This window comes from Alosa sapidissima, chromosome 9 (genome assembly GCF_018492685.1).
Source record: "Alosa sapidissima isolate fAloSap1 chromosome 9, fAloSap1.pri, whole genome shotgun sequence".
NCBI lineage: Eukaryota > Metazoa > Chordata > Actinopteri > Clupeiformes > Clupeidae > Alosa > Alosa sapidissima.
In genome coordinates this window covers 1,489,971-1,507,762 of record NC_055965.1, presented here as the reverse complement: position 1 = coordinate 1,507,762, position 17,792 = coordinate 1,489,971, and the positions used below count along the sequence as shown (strand labels likewise).

General features: G+C 41.9%; 3 protein-coding genes across 5 annotated transcripts; all 3 read right to left on the bottom strand.

Annotated features, from left to right (window-relative positions):
• Positions 1 to 61: 61 nt before the first annotated feature.
• Positions 62 to 4,971, bottom strand: zgc:172076. The gene is made up of 9 exons (XM_042104814.1): positions 4,427 to 4,971; positions 4,093 to 4,139; positions 3,597 to 3,795; positions 2,912 to 3,075; positions 2,690 to 2,822; positions 2,056 to 2,212; positions 1,805 to 1,928; positions 1,520 to 1,709; positions 62 to 451 (listed from the first exon to the last, which is right to left on the bottom strand). The coding sequence occupies exons 1-9, from the start codon at positions 4,629 to 4,631 to the stop codon at positions 258 to 260; spliced, it is 1,413 nt and encodes a 470-aa protein (XP_041960748.1). The 5' UTR covers positions 4,632 to 4,971; the 3' UTR covers positions 62 to 257.
• A 174-nt stretch (positions 4,972 to 5,145) lies between these two features.
• traf5 (Tnf receptor-associated factor 5) lies at positions 5,146 to 9,867 on the bottom strand. 3 transcript variants are annotated; one of them, XM_042105600.1, is made up of 11 exons: positions 9,697 to 9,867; positions 8,831 to 9,072; positions 8,666 to 8,723; positions 8,468 to 8,569; positions 7,798 to 7,962; positions 7,614 to 7,691; positions 7,462 to 7,536; positions 7,225 to 7,317; positions 6,989 to 7,108; positions 6,563 to 6,734; positions 5,146 to 6,216 (listed from the first exon to the last, which is right to left on the bottom strand). In XM_042105600.1, exons 2-11 carry the CDS (start codon positions 9,058 to 9,060, stop codon positions 5,651 to 5,653), a joined length of 1,659 nt encoding a protein of 552 aa, XP_041961534.1. In that variant the 5' UTR covers positions 9,061 to 9,072; positions 9,697 to 9,867; the 3' UTR covers positions 5,146 to 5,650. The 3 variants fall into 3 exon arrangements, with proteins under 3 accessions (XP_041961534.1, XP_041961536.1, XP_041961535.1); XM_042105602.1 differs by having other exon boundaries at positions 8,873 to 9,072; XM_042105601.1 differs by having other exon boundaries at positions 9,712 to 9,867.
• Positions 9,868 to 10,404: 537 nt separating this feature from the next.
• On the bottom strand, positions 10,405 to 16,472 carry rcor3 (REST corepressor 3). The gene is made up of 12 exons (XM_042104767.1): positions 16,242 to 16,472; positions 16,058 to 16,114; positions 15,546 to 15,623; positions 15,383 to 15,435; positions 15,101 to 15,262; positions 14,283 to 14,407; positions 14,037 to 14,115; positions 13,699 to 13,917; positions 12,997 to 13,074; positions 12,815 to 12,872; positions 12,436 to 12,680; positions 10,405 to 12,258 (listed from the first exon to the last, which is right to left on the bottom strand). Exons 1-12 carry the CDS (start codon positions 16,363 to 16,365, stop codon positions 11,899 to 11,901), a joined length of 1,638 nt encoding a protein of 545 aa, XP_041960701.1. The 5' UTR covers positions 16,366 to 16,472; the 3' UTR covers positions 10,405 to 11,898.
• Positions 16,473 to 17,792: the final 1,320 nt, after the last annotated feature.

The following is a 17,792-nucleotide window of genomic DNA, read 5'->3' as shown; positions in this document are numbered from 1 at the left end:
AAGTGTTTGTTCGTCTTTTAGTTTAAGTACCCAAAATTGGAGTGATTGACATGAGCAGTGGTCATTTTCAGTCCATAGCCAACAAAATGACAAAGGTAATTTATTTTCAGAATTTGAGGTATGCATATTGTAATTCACCATGTGCTGTTCCACAACAAGGGCCACATTGTTTTTAAAAACCATATGAAGACCGTTTACCTTACACATGACACATAAACTTTGTTGTCATCACAGGACTCCTAGTGTAGCTGCTCCTTTTAGACGTGTAGCTGTGTGTCTGTGTAGCCGCTGAGTTTGTGTGTAGGTACTAGATCGTCTATTCCCCCGTGGTTCTCCAGCCTCTTCTCCATGCTAATGAGCAGCTTCACACCATCCACAACCAGCTGGACCACACCCACCTCTGTGAAGCCAATGGTGGGAGTGTTGGTCACTATGTACAGGCCGGGTTTGTCTATGGAGGAGACAAGGCATACATGGTAATGTATGATCTCAAAAGGGACAATTTATACCACTTATAGAATACAAACAAAAAGACATATTGTATAGTAACACAATGCAAGAATTCCCTTTTTCGTCTATTTTCAACGCACTGGGTACCAACCACCAACCAATTCATCTAGAACCAAAGGAAAGGGTCATGCTCCTCACATGACAACAAAGTCACATGGTGCAGTACTAGGTGTTTCCGGCACACATGGACACAGTCAGAGACTCCATTATCTGTTTTTAAGTCAGCGTAGCATCAAAATGAGTTTGAAGCCATTATTGTGAGATAAAATAACTACACTGCGTTTTTTTTTACATATTTTAAATCTTTGCTAAAGGATACGGTGACACTGGATGTGCACTGTATTTCCAAATAAGGTTTAGCTTCATTATATGACATCTCACTGGAAAAACTACCTGCTGATTATGACCAATGATGAAACTTTAAGTTTGTGACCCCTGTTACCCTTGTATGAAAACACAAACATAGTGTTTGCTTTTTGTACAGAGAACTGACCCTAGGTCTGCACTTAGTTTTACTCCCATCCATGTCTGTGCCTCAGTCTTTGCCCCTTTGTCCTGGGAGGACAGATTGTGCTTGCTTGGCTTTTTAGCTGCAAAATTGTTAACTGATATCTGTGTCTCAGATGTAAGGGACACTGAATGAGATCACATTGGATGCTGTCCTTTCCATTGTATCTTCATTAGTCAGCCTAAGACAGGAGAATTGCATTACTGCATATACACCTACCATAGAGTAGTGTTGTCTTGGGGAGGGGTTTGGTAAGACCATATCACACTCCTAGTTTTGGTGATATGCATAGATGATCTGTATATATGCAGAGTTCTGGGTTTACCAAATATCTACATATAGATGTTGCTGATGTAAACTGTTTTGAAAAAACTGTGAGGCAAAAGATTAGTCTGTAACCCAGTTGTAGATAGTTTTATAGACCTGTTAGTGCTACCCATCAGATGGCTCTATTTCTATACCATAATACATGGTGAAAAAGAATTGATGTGGCTGTAGTACCAGTAGGAATCATGTGGAGGCGCAGTCTGTCCAGGACATTCTCAAGGCGCTTGTGACCAGGCAGGTGCTGCAGCCTGACGGTGACGCTGGCCTTCAAGGCTGTGCCCACCTCGGCAGGAGAGCTCACCACCCAGCCCAAGTGTTCCTTCCACACAAATGTGTGGCGCAGATTTTTGTACAGTTTCTCCAGCTTTGACAGATGGAATAGAGTCAAATACAGAGCACAAGTGGTTTAAGCGGTCAAGTTGTTCCAGACAATAAAATAGCAAAAAGATCTCCCCATACCCTCAGCAGGTTGGCACAGATGCAGTCAAATGCCAGCTGGAGATTGGCGTCTGTCCTGGTGCACTCAAGTTTGAGATGGTCCTCAAAGTTGACCAATATGACCAGTTGTCCGTTCTCACTCACCCTAGGGAGTAGAGAGAATATAATAATGTGTATATTCAAAATCCCCAAATGACAATCTCTCATTACTGTTGATGAACAGTTTTGAAGCACAATATAGATAGACTAGACCTAATGTTTGTTTTACCTACCACACAGCCCTGGCACTGGGCCAATCGCGGGCCACTCCAATCTTGCACATGGCAGGGGATGGGCTCATCATGGACAGCCCCTTCCCGTCGCCATCTTGACTCAGCTGCTCCATCGAGTACAGCTTGCCTGGGAACTCCTCAGACAACTTGGTCAGAGCTGAATAATGAGCCATCAGGAATGTGTTATACAAAACCCATGCATGAAATATCACATTTACCATGCATCTGTATTGGCTCTTGTCTTTTAAGCAGTGTGACAAATTAAAAACTACTTTTTTTGTCAGCACAGACGATTCATTACAATTTTTGTTGTTTTGTTAAATAGATTCAATGTATACTATTCAAGGCCCCACTTGAAATACAAGAAAATATAAATATGTTTATCATAGGAATAAGCAAAACACTATTGCTCATTATTTGTTGTTCACTATTCTTGACAGCACAGACCCCCCCCCCCCCCCCCCATGAAGTTAATATGATCATCATGGTATGATAATATAACTTCATATGATAATATAACTTCATTTGTAATATTTCCAACTCTTTAACCAACACAAAGTACTATCAAAATGTACTGCAAGATGTGTGATATCTCTTCTGAGGACACTTGCTGATGTCCGAGTGTGTCTGGTACCTTTCTGTGCCAGTGAGAGAAGTGCCCTGCGCTCTCCCCTGCTGCAGTGCATTGGGAAGCAGAAGTCCTCCACACAGCGAGCCGCTCTGATCTCACAGCTCACAGCATAGGCCGCATCAAAGTCCTCCCCTCCCTACACACACACACACAGCTCACTACACAGTACACACATGCAGTAGGAGGAATAATCCAGCACGTGGTATGCAGTCGGTGGGACCAAACCTTTAGGTTGCCGCTGTTGAAGTCACTCTCCTGTGTACTAGTCATTTTGTAGTCATGATAGGCCTCAATGATGCGGTCAAAGAAGTCACAGAAGAGGATGTAGGATTGGGCATCGCCAGCCAAACAGCCCACTGACTTGACCTGACCTGGCTCTGTGGGCTTACCTAATGATGGCAGGCAACATGACATCAGACACAACAGTTAACTTCCGGAAACTATGTAGTGTACACATGGTATACTAGCATTACTATTAATGGCTTAAGATGCATTAAAACAGAAATACATTATAGTTATACATACTATTAAAGTTATTACATTATAGTGATTTTCACTATAGTACTATAGAGCGTTGTTGACTAATTACAGACATATAGCCATATGTGCTAGAGCTGTGCACTAAAAGGTGAATTGTACTGTATTGTATCATTTTCCAGTGCACCTGTCTGCTCACAGAATGAATGGTTTGAATTTGCATGTTAAACGCATACTCCCACACAAACCCAAACCCTCCCCAAGCTCCATGAGGAGTCACAGAGGGGGCAGGGCAGAGGGGATGTAAACATGCTGCTTTGTACACTTTACCTCTGACTTGTTTCATTGACACTTTAAGACACATACACAGGAGTGAACACACACACACACACACACACACACACACACACACACACACACTCAAACATCTCACCAGGGTCTTCTAAGCCAGGCCGAATGATATCGTCAAAGATCACTCCACTTTCTGTGGCCCGGTGGAACTGTCGCGTGTAAAGATGCAGAGTGAGGATTTCGCCCATTAAAGTGTGATTGCCCCTCAAGTAGGGGAACTCTTCCTGAGGGGAACCCCTCTTCAAGTTGAAACGGCTCATGGGGTCTATAGGAAAAGTGCTCTGAAGAAGCAACAAAGCATGGTGTGTCACGATGAGTGGTAGTGCATTAGCAAATAACAACACTGTTGTTCCATGGGTTCATATAATAAGATAGAAAAAGTAGACACAGTAAATAGTACATTCAGACAATGACTTTATACTGATCAGTATAAACTGAAACCCTTAGAAAAGTTGGGCTTTTTACACATCAATTTGAATAATATGGTAATACCCTGCTGGTCAAGGCATTACAAAACCTCCCAAGAATGTCAATGTTGTTTAGGGAGAGGTGATAACTCAATCAATCTTTGTGGGTACCTCAAGAATAGGCCTGTACTTGGCCTCCAAAGGAAATTCAAGTGGGGCTGAAAAGAGAAGGTTGGCGTTAACGTTTGTCCTCAGAAAGAGAACTGTGCACAACAGAGCTATTGTTTAATCTCCCAATGTTTAATTAATTCTTGCAGCTAGATACACATCTGCTAACAGAATGAAAGCACACTGCAAAGATCTACTAGCAAGCCACAAAAGGACAACACATGCCGTAAGGACAGTACAGTAAGGTTGCACGTCTTGTCTTACTAAATAGTTACTCCACATACACACGTATGCCACAGAGGACATGCAAAGGTGTTAGACCAACGGTGGAACTCACATTTGAACTTCCTCCATTTCCTCTGATGTGACCACATCTTTTTGGTTGTAGGGGAAGCCTGCTTAAGTGCACCGAGATCAGAGAGTCTAGAAGCCCCACAGCCAGCTACAGACCAGGCAGCAAAGCAATAGCAGAAGATATGTGTTACTGATGAATGTTGTCCTTCCTTAACAAAAGAGCTATGAATAGCCAGCGGAGGCCTCATCACACGAGTCACAGCTATCTCTGTTGTCACCCACCTGCTTGGCTTTCATCCCCCACAAAGCCCTGCATTACACTTGAGGTATCATGTTGCCTTTGGCTTCAATTTTGTGTCTATTTTTGCAACTGTGTTACACAGTAGTACTGGCGCTGTGTGCTGTGTTGTGTGTTGTATGTTGTGTGCCGTGTGCTTTGGATAGGGTTAGATGTGCAGTGCAGGCGTGCAGGTTCTGAAACGGTTTCGGAAGTTTCAGGTGGAGGCTGTGTCGAGAGGGAGAGGGCGAGCTGAAGTGAAGCAGTGTCTGGTAGCTATTCTGAAGTTGCCATATGAATCTGATGGTGCGAAAGAGGCCATGGCCCTGAGTCATTTCACACTATGACATCCTGTTAATACCACCAGGAGAAACGGTGCTCACACATTGCTTCACTTGGCCCACCACCCCCCCATGGAGCGTTAACATACCCACGGATGTGCTCTAGTACCATCAAACAATGGAACAGAAAAAATGACAATGTAGCAGTAAAGAATATTCAAAGATGTATTTGTAAGATGCATGAGTTTAGCTTTGAAAAAAACATATAGGCTGCCTGTTGAAAATTCACATTGTGGGGGACTTTTAAGTTCATTATTAACACGATAACTTAGATTAGGTTAGATTAACAAGATATCTATAACTCACAACTTCATGAAAACTGAATGGGTGAAAAATGTGAATACACATAATTCTCAATTTGCCTTGAATTATTATTTTTTTAGCCAGTGCATGTTTTTAAAAAATATATATTTTGGAGATCTTTGTCTTCATGCAGACAGGACAGTGAAGGGGGACAGAGAGCTGGGGGAGTGGGAGAGAGAGACGGGGTGGGGTGAGGAAATGACCTCTGGCCAGACTCAAACCCGGGTCCCCAATGGCTCCTGGCATGGATGCTGAAGCCGCTTGCGCCACAGTGGCCCCAGCCCGTGCATTACTACTAATCTACAACACAGACACATAACTGAACTGTCGGTCAGCTGTGAGTATGCTAAAGGTCTTCCAGTCCCACTGTGTCCACCTGCACCTTGATAAAAAGGGTGTCGTCGCGCACATACACGGCATTCTTCGGCGCCTCCAAGTTGGTGTGGGAGACAAACTGGTGGTAACCGGCAGCCTTGTTGGCATCGCTGCGGGGCCGGTGGAAGCTGTCATTGTCAGTGTCCGGGGTGAAGCCCATAGTGATGTGACTCCGCGCTCCGCTCTGATCCAGCACTGAAAACACCACGGGCTGGTGGAAGGGCCAGGGCAGCAGGGAGTCAAAGTCCCCGCGCATCAGCATCAGGTACAGGGACAGGTGGCTCCCGCAGCCGGGCCCGTCGCCCCCCAGGTACACGCGCGCGCTCAGCTTGTAGCCGCTGCGGCTGGTGTAGAAGGGAGGTGCGCTGAGCGGGATGCCAGACTCTTTCCTGCGTCGGTACTCCCGGATCTTCCAGATGAGCTTGCCATCGTACGAGGTGGACTCTAGGTGGCGAAAGCGCTCCTCGTTGTTCTGCAGCTGCTCCACATGGATGGACAGGAGACGGCTGTGGCGCTGGCAGGTCTGCTCCAGAACACCTGAAGGGGCACGCGTGCAAACAGTCACACATAGCTGGATGTCCTCAGAGCAACCCTTACATTCAGGTATTCATCAGGGGCGCGTTTCCCAAAACCATAGTTGCTAACAATGCAATTTCCCATTGCCAACCAACTAAGTTGCTAACAGGTTAGCAGCTATGGTTTTGGGAAACGCACCCCAACTAAGTTGCTAACAGGTTAGCAAACAGGTTAGCAACTTAGTTGGGGTGCGTTTGGGAAACGCGCCCCAGACTGTGATGGCAAGCTTATCAATGTGAATTGCAGAATGTGTCGACGCTGCGGAAATCTTCCAGCATGTTCTGGGTGTTCTCACGTGTCCTCTCACCCAGATGTTCTCGGAGGACCTCCGCTGCATCGACCCGCTGTCTGAGGGAGTCCAGCGAGGCTTTCAGGCTCTGCAGCTGCTCTTGGCCAAAGTCTGTTCTCAATACACACCTCAGAGCCTGCAGTTGCTGCTGTACGCTGGACACACATTCTCTCTGCTTCTCCAGAGAGCACTGACACACACACACAGGCAAAACATCACAGGTCAAAGGTTAGCTAAACTCCATCAAGGATTTGACTTTTCAGAAAACTTCAGGGATGTTCAGGTTCAACAGCTCTAAGAAGACAATTAGTGCTAACTTCTAGTGTCACGTCTTTCCACAAATAAAAGTCGTTTTTTATATTCAACTTTCTTACAAAAACTAGACAATTTGGAGAAAATGCTAAGTTAGTCACAGTTTTGATGATGCTTCAAGTGCCATCTTACCGTGAGGGCAGAAATGGTGCGGTCACACTTGGAGACCTCTCTGTCCAGCGTGTTGACCAGCAGACAGCTGTTCTGCAGCACACTGTGTCTGTGCACCAGGTCTTGCTGTAGCTCTTCTACCTGCGCACGTTAAGCAGTGAAGAGTGACAGACAGAGGAGTGCATTTGAGAGTGTTGAAGGAAATCTGATTGTTATACTTTGTGAATTGTTTGGTACTTCTTAATAACTGTTCTTACCTTTTTCTCCAGCATACTATTGCTTTCCAAAACCAGCAGAACATGGTGATTAAACTCAGTACTTTCATGGACTTGAACAAGAGCTCTCTTGGCCTGTAAAGGGACGGGGTGGTTAGTCTGTATCATCTACAAGACATCAAAAGTCAGTGAAGGTGAAATGTGAATTGTCAAATGTTTCTTCCTACAACATGACTGAGAGACATTGGCAGAACAAGAGCAGTCTGAACATGGGCATACCCTGGTGCTGCAGCCATATTTGCGGTAAGAGCAATCTATCTCTTCTTCAGGACACTGGTCAGCATGCTCATGGAGCTGGTGAATGGACAAGAGACAAATTAAAACTCAGATCCAGCTAGGTGGAGCAAAGCAAATTGAAGGTGAAATCTCACTTTATTCCTTTTTATCCTTTGAACACATTTGTTGGGACACTCCACTTCACCCTCAGGACAAATGGCTTGTTCATGTTTCTGTGGACATAAATGTAGGTTTATGTGCTTAACATTAACATCACCACATTTGCATTATTTGTTGTTGTTGATTCATTGCAGGTGACTGAAATAGGACACTTCCAACCTTCAGCTGGCCCAGTGGGAAAGGTTTTTTACAGTGAGTGCACAGCTCAAGACGAAACACGCAGCCACTCTTCTGATGCTCCTTCAGGTCTTTTCGTTGCATTACTTCTGTGCAGCCATAGTTTGAGCACTGTACAGACTCATATTCACAACATTTCAGGTGTTCCTATAAAACAGAAAGAGGGAGGGACAGAGGCAAGCAGTGACATATTCATACAATATTTATGATTTATGAATATTTTTAGCTACTTTAGCTATTTTATTATATTTGATTCTAGTCTTTCTACTTTACATTCGATTTCATCCATGTGGCATTTCCTGAGCTAAACTACATTGAGTATGGGTTTCTCTGTCATAGGTGAGTTTAAGCACAATTCCATGTCCTTTAAGCCTAATAATCGTCAACATCAGAAACATCAAAAAGATAAAGACAGACAGGACCAACATTCCGAAAGATGAATTAGGCCAACAAAGTGATTGAATGTATCAGGTGTAAAGCCAGAGGAAGAGCCAGGGGCTCGAAACGTTGCACGCAAAATAAAAAACCTTTCAAGGGAGCTATATGGTGTGCGGATCACTCTCTCTTATTTTACTTTTGGAGTTATTTCTCTGATCCAGCACCCATCCATAATTGTGAAAAGGGATATGTGCTACTCAGGTGTGAAGCCAACCTGCAAACGGCTTAGAATGGTCTTGTGTGAGCAGGCTGATGCATTTGTACAGTACACTTCCAGGTTTAGCAGTTCTCTTCGACAGCAGTTGTCCTGAAACACCTGCCATGACAATCAAATATTGTGAAAGGGTTTTCCTCTGTCTTTTTGCAGATTTTCGAAAAACAGTATAGGCCTAACAGTACAGTATATTTTTACCTCGTCTGACTTGATAAGCATGTTGTCTAATGGACACTTTGGACTCGTTTTGCTGTCTCTGGAAAGGAGATAAAGATAATATTCAAGCATTTGTTAAAATATAGTCTATGAAAGACTACCAACGAGCAATGGGATGAGTCTAGCCTCCCATCAAAGCCAACTTACAACAGTACATGGATGCACTGATAGCAGAATATATGTCCACACCCTGCTTGGTGGGGATTCAGCACGACACTGTTGCAGACAGGGCACATGTACTGCTCCCCAATACATTCCACGAAGTGCAGAGTCCGGGCAGAAAGAAGAGACTCCAGCTCCCATGACTTCACACCACCACCACCACACTGTCTTGATTGCTCTTTCGACCATACGCATTCATTCTCCTCTGCGGACATGAGTATGATAGCCTATAAGTGAAAAACGTCATACAAATATTCACTTAAAGTAGGCTAACAATGCTTAGGTAAATATGTTACAAAGGAAGACTCTTCCACATAGGTCAATAAACTAAATCTAGTGACATAAACCAATAGGCTACACTCTACATTTGCAAAACAGAAATCCCCTTCCGAAACGGTGTGCTCGTAGGCTGACAGACAACATGACTTCCCTCCATATCCATCAGAGCTCACTAGTACCTCATTAGTAGAAACTTTTCATTGAGGCACAACAAAAGTGACATGCATGACGAGCATGACAAAAGTCTTCAGTGGGGTAATTTATATGTTGCTCTCATGCACCTTAACTATGCTGATGGTGTGCGTAATGCCAGCACCAATACACTGTTACAACAGCGTTCTCAGCACTTCTGGGGAATCCCCATCTCATGCTACATAAAGACCAGTAGTTATGGCTCTTGTGGAACAACATTAACATGCATTTCATGCAATAAACCTGGTGTTTTATCTCCTGTTAAAGACGGAATAATATTTTATGTACAGCGTGTTATAGGATTAAAATAAATGTCATTTGAACTTGCTTTCGTTTTCACCAGTGCTGTTATTAAGCCAATGCATGATTTTAAAACTCACCAAATGCAGATATACCTCACAATTGAAGTAAAATGTGCGTAGATGTTACGGTCTGGATAGTCAGTTGTCCCACCTGTTCAGTTGACAGTTCTTACAGGAAAATAGCCTATCTGCACGGGCTTCTTACGGTAGTCGCTCAAATCGCACAGCCTACTACGTCAGAACTGAACATGGCGCGTTGCCACTCAATAAGAGCGGAAAAAAGACATGACAGGAACTGTAGTTCATGCTGAAGAGAGAGCGAGAATAAAAACGTCCAATGTTTGAGGTCTAATGTCATCATAAATTATAAAGGCTATCATACATCAATAGCCTAATAAATGCACTAATTAAGACAAAGCTTAGTAGCCACTTTACAGTTTGAGGCACAGAGTACCTGTTTAATAGTACAACATTATACAATAAACTACTCAAGTTAAATGCAAGACAGTTTAGGCTTCAGCATGCAGACATACAATTTTTCGGAATAACGACGTATGTGCATACAAGTGCCTGAACAAGTCAGAATAAAAGTCTTTACAAAGTGAGGTCTCCACAGCATGTGCGATTTCCTACCAAGGGCATGGGGGCATGACAGTAGGCTACCGCAAGAGGGAAGACTACAGTGAGGTCTAGAGGGCAAACATCCAACATCCCCATAGAAAGTTTAGTTCAGCAGCCTTCCTAGAAGTGTACAATATCTGGGATATTTAAAAAAAAAAAAGCTTCTTACTTTTCCATTTTATTCAGCTTGTTACATACAAATACAATGCAATTCCACAAGAACTTAACAATCAGCCTTTTTTCATTTCAGTGCATGCCACGTAATTCATCCATTTAAGCTGTGATTTAACAAAAAAAAAAGAAAAAAAAAAGACATATTCCATTTACAGCTTCTATGGTTGCCTTTAAATCAAATAGATCTATAGTTGAGATTTAGTAAACATGCCAAATACCATAGTGTTGGTGTAAAAATGCTTATTGTTCAGTGATATTCAGCTGTGAACAATTACAAGTGAGCATTAAAACCCCAAGACAAAGTCAGAGGGCAAGAAAAAACAACAGACTAAAAGACATGGAAATAAATAAACAAAATGTATGCTTTCAATACAAAGTCAATCGAACAAAACAGCTGCAAAAATGCTGAACAATGTGGAATCAGTTCCATAACAAAAATACATTGATTTTTTTTATTTTTTAAAAAAGACAAGAAGTCTTCATTTCACAACCCTTGGCTTACATACACAGATGCAACACCAGAGTATGTAATTCACTAGATAGCTTCATTGGCAGGATGAGAGTTTGCCTTGAATGTCCTTGCACCATAACTGGAGACAAATGACAACCAGTGGTTCTTTAGTGTTACACTGATCACAGGAGTGTTATACCAATAAGTGCATCAAGAATACCAATTCTCTTCAGAATAACCAATAACATTACATATGCCAATTTGAAGGCAAAAGTACAAATATATTGAGATGTAACTGTTGTGATTAAAATAAGTCATTGTCCATCAACATATTGGAACAGTGACCTTCAACACAAATTTGTACGAAGTTTTAAAAAGCAATTTGAAAAAAAAAGAGACACAGTTGAGTTCATCCTCATTTTATCTTCCAGTTTTTAAGAACTATTTTCTCTTAGTCTTATAAGAGCACTTTGAAGGTTTAGGTTATGCCAGAGTTTGGACAAAACAAAATAAGAGTCCATAGCACCAAGTACAAAAATAAATAAATGCTTCTATATACAAATCACAAATGCGTATTTTAACAAATCTAAAATCACTGAGCATAAATGTTGAACATTACTAGGAACGACAAAAACACTCACAAAAAGTTCTGCCTGCCATGATATTTTGGAGTCTAGTGTTGACGCTCTGTGATTTTAAGATTGTGCCAACATAACCTCAGGTGAAATTTCAATTACGTTTTTTTTAAGCAAGTTATTAAAACACTAGGACATCTACACATGAATAATCATTATAAGTTATGATTACATAATTCTAAATGAAATGTTACATAAAAATCTTTAAATAAATACAAAACTACAGGTTTACATGTTTCCTCCTTTTTACAGACTGCTGGCTCTACAAAGAGCTCTTGTTATTTGGCTGGTAGTGCCCCAGGAACATTTTTACCATAAAAAGAATAAAGGCAGACATTTTAAAGATAGAATGAAAAACAATATCTGCTCAGCTTCAGTTCTTATAGGAGAAGCATGTGCTCAGTGCAGAGAAGGGGACGGTGTTTCAGGCTGGATGCCCATGAGTGTGGGGGGCTGCTGGACAGCTGGAGTAGCCGTGCCAGACGCCGAGGGAGCAGTGGGCGCAGTGGGGCGTGGGTTGAGGCGCGGAGGCAGGGGATTGGACGGCCTGATGAGGGGCGGAGGCTGGTTGAGGGTGGGCCGCGGTTGCAGGAAGCGAGCCTGCTGCTGCAGAGGTGGGGGGTGGCGATGGAGTGCTGGGGTGGCAGGCAGGGACGGGCGCAGCAGAGGTGGAGGCTGGTTAAGTGAGGTGGTGCAGCTGGCTGCTGCTTGACCTGAAGAAGCCTGCGAAACTGGAGACGGACCTGAGGCCAGAGTCACCTAAACACAGAGAGAGAGAGAGAGAGAGAGAGAGAGAGAGAGAGAGAGAGAGAGAGAGAGAGAGAGAGAGAGAGAGAGAGAGAGAGAGAGAGAGGTTATTCTGTGAGCATCACCCCAGTAAGCATACATAAGTGGTTAACATCTATTCTGGAAAGAAACAGAGTAACATTCCACAACCTCCTCCTCTTCTTCATCTGTACTTTTCCCTGAAGGGGTGTTGGAGTTGTTCTTCGTGTCCTCGCCAGAGGTGGCGCTGTCCCCGTTTGGTGCACGTGTGCCTTGCTCTGCTTCCCACTCTTGCAACACCTCCTCCAGGTTAAATCGGCGACGATAGTTCACAAAGAAGTTCTTGACCTGCCCCACTGTCTTATTACCGATAACGTCGGCAATGGCCTGGAAGTCTTTACCGTACTTCCTGACACCTGAAAGTGACACATTTGAAAGAAAATTGGTTGTAACAGAAAAGATCATGGTGATGATGTTAAAAAAAGGAATAGAAAATGGGCCATGTGAAACATAAGAGTTTGCAAACATTCAAGAACTTTTTAAATCCTACCTTGTACTGCAAGTAGCTGTTCATCAGTGGTCCACCGTGCATTGACTTTTTGGTTACTCTAAAATGAGATTAAACAAGAAAGCCATGCTGGAAAACATTAGACTCTCTTTAAAGTATATATAATTGAAAAAAATGTTTCTGAAGTTACTAAAAAGTTTAAAATCTTTGTTCACCCATCCTACCTCGGGTAGACGGAGATCATCGATACCAGTCTCCATCTTCTGTTTAAGACTGCTGTTCAGTTGTTTGGCATTCTGAACCTAAACAGCAGTATGAAAAGAACCACATATGCGGTGAGCTAGTAGGTACTACTAATAAGAACTAAGTAAGGGATAGTGTATTGTCCACCGGTATTTATCGGAAAATAAGTCCCGACAGGGCAAACGGGATCGGTGGACAATACATTATCCAGCTTATTACACGGCTACTTGTCACAACGAGTCAAGAAACTTCACTCAGTGGGTCTTTTAAAATGATTTTGCTACCATTTTGTGGCTTCCGCTGAGAAAACAAATAGTCCGCCAAACAAATAGAACTTGAAAATTTCAGGTGTTGTGTGCAATGTATTACTTGCTGACGTCCACTTTCCATTGCGATAAGTGAACCAACTATTCGTGTAATGATATAAAAGACATACAAGAAGCAAACAACCCATTTTCTGTGACAGCAGTCTGTTATTTTCAGACGTTGGGAAACGTTGGGAAGGTCCATTCAAGTGAATGGAGCATTCTACGGCATTATGAACAGCTGTGTAATAATAAATGGTAACACACACACACTTCATCCAAATGTCTAATGCTACACACCACACCAGCATTACATAATTCACTTTGAACATTTATGAAGCGGCAAAAATAAGAATAGCAATGCGTTTGGAGCCATACCTGTCTTTTGAGGGAGACCAGCTCCATGTCCAGCTGACGGAGGACGGTGTTAGCAGCAGTAGTGCTACAGGACACGGCCACTACATCGTCCTGTGTCAGGTACATGCCTTTAGGGGGGCGGCACTTGGAGCGCTGAGAGTGGTGCCGGTGTTGCAGCGTCTGGTGGTCCCGCCGACCCAATCCGATTTTAGAGCTCATCATCTGTGTCTCCGAGTGGCTCTGACCAGGGACAGGATGGAAGAAAGGACAGTAAGAATGGGTCACTTTTACATGCAGTGTCTGAGTCGCATACATTATACTCCACATCAGTGAATGAGAATCATTCAGAATTCCAGTACCTCTCTCTTCGTCTCCTTAGTTGGATCATAATCACTATCATTCGCTTCAATGGGATTAGCCTCATCCATTTCTTCATCACTAAGGTGTGAAAATAATGTCTCAGTTCAACATCTCAAAGATCAACCTGACAATACTCTTCTTCACACTCATAGCAATTTCAATAAAAATGTCAACACATAACAACTCTCAAAACAAATAAACAAACAACAACAGAAAAATAATAATAATAGACCAATTGAACATGCCTTTCCTCCTGATTGTTTCTACTGGCCAACTTCCTGGCTTGCCGATCCATCAAGCTTGTCCGGGATCGGGTCTTCTTCCAGGAATAGTAGTACTTCACAAGACTGGATATTGATTTATCTGGCAACTACAGCAAACACAATACCACTTAGGATCTAATGATGGAACGCACATTTTTGATATTTCAGGAGGTTCACAATTGTCACCCGTCACCTTTGTACAAAACCAGTACAAAGCTACATAGAAGGTTGTATGAAAAACATATTATTGATTGTGATAATGCCATTTAGTGGTCCAATAACACATATTTAACCCCCTTAGGACAGAAGCCCTATCAAGTGTAAGATATATATTACCAATCTTCCTTTAGAATTGGACTGAACATTATGGGCTGGTTCACAGTACATGGATTATGTCTAGTCCTAGACTTAAAAAAGAAATGACTATCTAAATTGATTTTTTTAGCCGAAATTTGGTGTTACAAACTACCCATTTATGATTAAGTGAAGTCTACACAAAAATATGGAATGTGAAGAAACAAGCTCTTGTCTTGGCAAATCCAGTAAGGTAGCCATTGGCATCATGTAGTGCACTGGACCCAAGAAATAAGTTGAAAGCATCTAAATCCATTCTCTACAGATCAAAATATATGAGCATGAACTTGAGTCTGGTGCTGCCTTTACAGGGCTTGAGTGTGTCCAAATCTCTTTACTCTGCATATCGCCAGTCACAAACAATTTAACAGCATACAATTTTTGCTGCATACAATTAACTACCTCCCATTTCAAAAGGTAAACTAGATGTTTGCACTCCCAGTTACCATTTGTTGTATCCTGTGGAAACTCTTCCCATGGAAACTGAAAGCTTGTTCGAACAGAACTTTGTCCTCAACAGTCCACTCATCGGGGAAGGGAGTAAAGTTGGGTAGGTCCGCTAGAGATTTTTCTATGTTGTGCTTATGCCAGAAAAGCATGCCCAAAGCCTATTTTACGAATAAACACAACACAGATTAAATTATTATCGCTACAAATAAACTAAACAAACACATGCTGTCGTGGTATTGAGCGATTGATGAACTTCACTCTTGAGTTTGTAAACCTACCTGCTCAACATTGTATCCATGTTTCTCTTTCGCAATGGCAATGTATTCATCCACTGTGAAGAATGCAATTGTTAGTTAATGTTAACACTGGATGAAGCAAAATTCAATCGCTCAAAAAAAATAAACAAAACCACGTGTTCAAATTTGAATTGGTTACACTTACATTTCGTGTCCAAAATAGTATGGTACGGAGACCACACTAACATTCCACCAATGTCTTTATCAGTGTATTTTGTCGCACCTGCACAATGTCGTAAGTTTGTTAGTATTTTTTTCCATTTCGGTCTTTCCTTTCATATATTGTTGCAAACTAGAGCCTAACGTTAATACAAGAGATCCGACAGTTGAATCTTGCCATAAAATCAACAGGGGTAGTAGAAGTGCTATGACGTTAGACACTGTGCGACCAGGTAGCCTAGGAGCTGCTAGCATCTAGCACGAAAATACAAAGTCCATTATAACGTACAGGTACGTGTACGAATAAAAAATATAAACAGCATGACCCCGACAATGTGATAAGTTGGTTAACTGAGTGTTTGCACTAAAATAATGTATATTTTCCTTGCTATCGTATTTTCAAAACACACCGAGGCTACCACCCCAGGTAGCATGAGCCTTTTTGCTAATCACTTTCAGTGCAACCAACGTACGCTGAGAAAGGCAAGTTAGCCTTACCCGGGTCGTAATCGGGAATGCTTGCTTGATAGTCAGATCCCACACGCATACCCACATCTGCAAATAAATATGAATATGTGTTATGGCATCATTACATACACACTAATTACACTGCAATTAATTACCAAAGTCCAGACAAAACATGTAATGCATTCGTATTGGAAATAAGTGTTCGAGGCTATACCGTGCTCGTCGTCACTGCCACTCTCATCAGAAAAATGTCCATTCGAAGCATTTGAGGGACTTTTTGTTCCATTAGATCTACCTTTCCCAAGATATTCTGAACCTTTATCCATCATTCCCGGCATTATAAATATGAGTGCTAAATAATATTTCTAAAAGAAATTACAGTTAAATGCATTCAATGCACAAATTATTCAGCTTGTCTCCCTCAATAACCCCCCTGCTACGCAACTGTGACACCGTGCCACAGTCAAGTATTAATCCTCCATTGCTGTGCAGAACGATCTTACACTTTTTCCTATAAAATGACATTGTTGTACATACGTGTAAAAACATATTGTTACATAAATAAACTAAATGTAGTTGATTGAATTATTTGCACCTTTGGCTTAATCAAATCTTCAATGTTTTGGGAAACTATTTCTTCTGGCGGAAGGTTCTGTAATATATCGCAATTAAGATGTGTAAGACTTTTGGTTTCTCTGATATGGTGGAAATTCAGCCGTGTTTTTTTTTAGGAATAGTAAAATATTGTGACAAAATAGGCTACTATATTTTGTTTTCAGTCATCGCTATTGTTAAACAACAACATTAACTGGTCTCTGCAATGGCTAGATATGTTAACTGAAATGCCACTAGGTGGAGCTACACCCATGCATTTTGTTATGCCCGTTAAATAAGATTGGCCTGCACTTTTACCGGAGAAGGTCCTTTCATAGACTAGGACTACTGTACAGGCCCCAGAATCAGAAGACTACATGATCAGTGTAGGCTATTGTATGAGTCTTGGACATATCAGTGTGCATGCCAATACGGTTCACTAGGCTAGCCTAGGCATAAGATTTACATTTAGTTGTAAGATGCCTATCTCATCTTTCCACTAATTTTGTTATGTGTTTTATTGCATTTGCAGTAAGGCCTTGGAAATACAGTATAGGTCTACTGAATAGGCTATCAAGTCTAAAGTAAGCTATAAAGTGTTCAACTGTAGGCTAATAGGCCACAGCTACCTGTGTGGCATATCAAAATATGCTGATTAAAAAGGCCACTCTTTTCTTCACAACACTGATGCATAGGTTTGCAACTGGCATGCTAACAGCAGGAATGTCCACCAGAGCTACATACAGTGTTCATGAACTGTATGTAGGCTTAAGGCCAAGTGCTCACTTGTATGGGTTTCACTACATTTCTGACCAGAATTTGAGGGACATAAACTTTAACTGTATGGACATAATCTTATATATTTTACTTAAACTAATGAAAAACGACTGTGTTGTATTTACATTTATTTGTAGTGGCTTTTTCAAAATACGTGTTAGCCTGCACTTACCTAATTACAGCCTAGGTTTATTACAAAAATCTACATGGGTAATAGTGACTAAACAAAACGCATGGTCATTATTGTGGTTTTAGCATAGCGCTACCAGAAATACTGCAATGGTTTCAAGGTCAAATAAAAAACAGATGTGTTTGGTTCAACTTTATTTTCTAACATTTACTAGGCTAGGAAACGTACTAGTCTATTAAAATTATTTCTGGCTTGACTATCACT

Coding starts and splice junctions, on each gene's coding strand:
- zgc:172076 (XM_042104814.1), bottom strand. CDS start 4,631: ATGAGGCCTCCGCTGGCTATTCATAGCTCTTTTGTTAAGGAAGGACAA. Junction 2,213..2,689: donor TCTCTCACTGGCACAGAAAG/GTACCAGACACA, acceptor CTCATTATTCAG/CTCTGACCAAGTTGTCTGAG. Junction 452..1,519: donor CCTCCACATGATTCCTACTG/GTACTACAGCCA, acceptor TCTCCTCCATAG/ACAAACCCGGCCTGTACATA.
- traf5 (XM_042105600.1), bottom strand. CDS start 9,060: ATGTCCGCAGAGGAGAATGAATGCGTATGGTCGAAAGAGCAATCAAGA. Junction 8,724..8,830: donor CAGTGCATCCATGTACTGTT/GTAAGTTGGCTT, acceptor TCTCCTTTCCAG/AGACAGCAAAACGAGTCCAA. Junction 7,318..7,461: donor AATATGGCTGCAGCACCAGG/GTATGCCCATGT, acceptor GTCCCTTTACAG/GCCAAGAGAGCTCTTGTTCA.
- rcor3 (XM_042104767.1), bottom strand. CDS start 16,365: ATGCCGGGAATGATGGATAAAGGTTCAGAATATCTTGGGAAAGGTAGA. Junction 15,436..15,545: donor TACTATTTTGGACACGAAAT/GTAAGTGTAACC, acceptor CATTCTTCACAG/TGGATGAATACATTGCCATT. Junction 12,259..12,435: donor CAGATGAAGAAGAGGAGGAG/GTTGTGGAATGT, acceptor CTCTGTGTTTAG/GTGACTCTGGCCTCAGGTCC.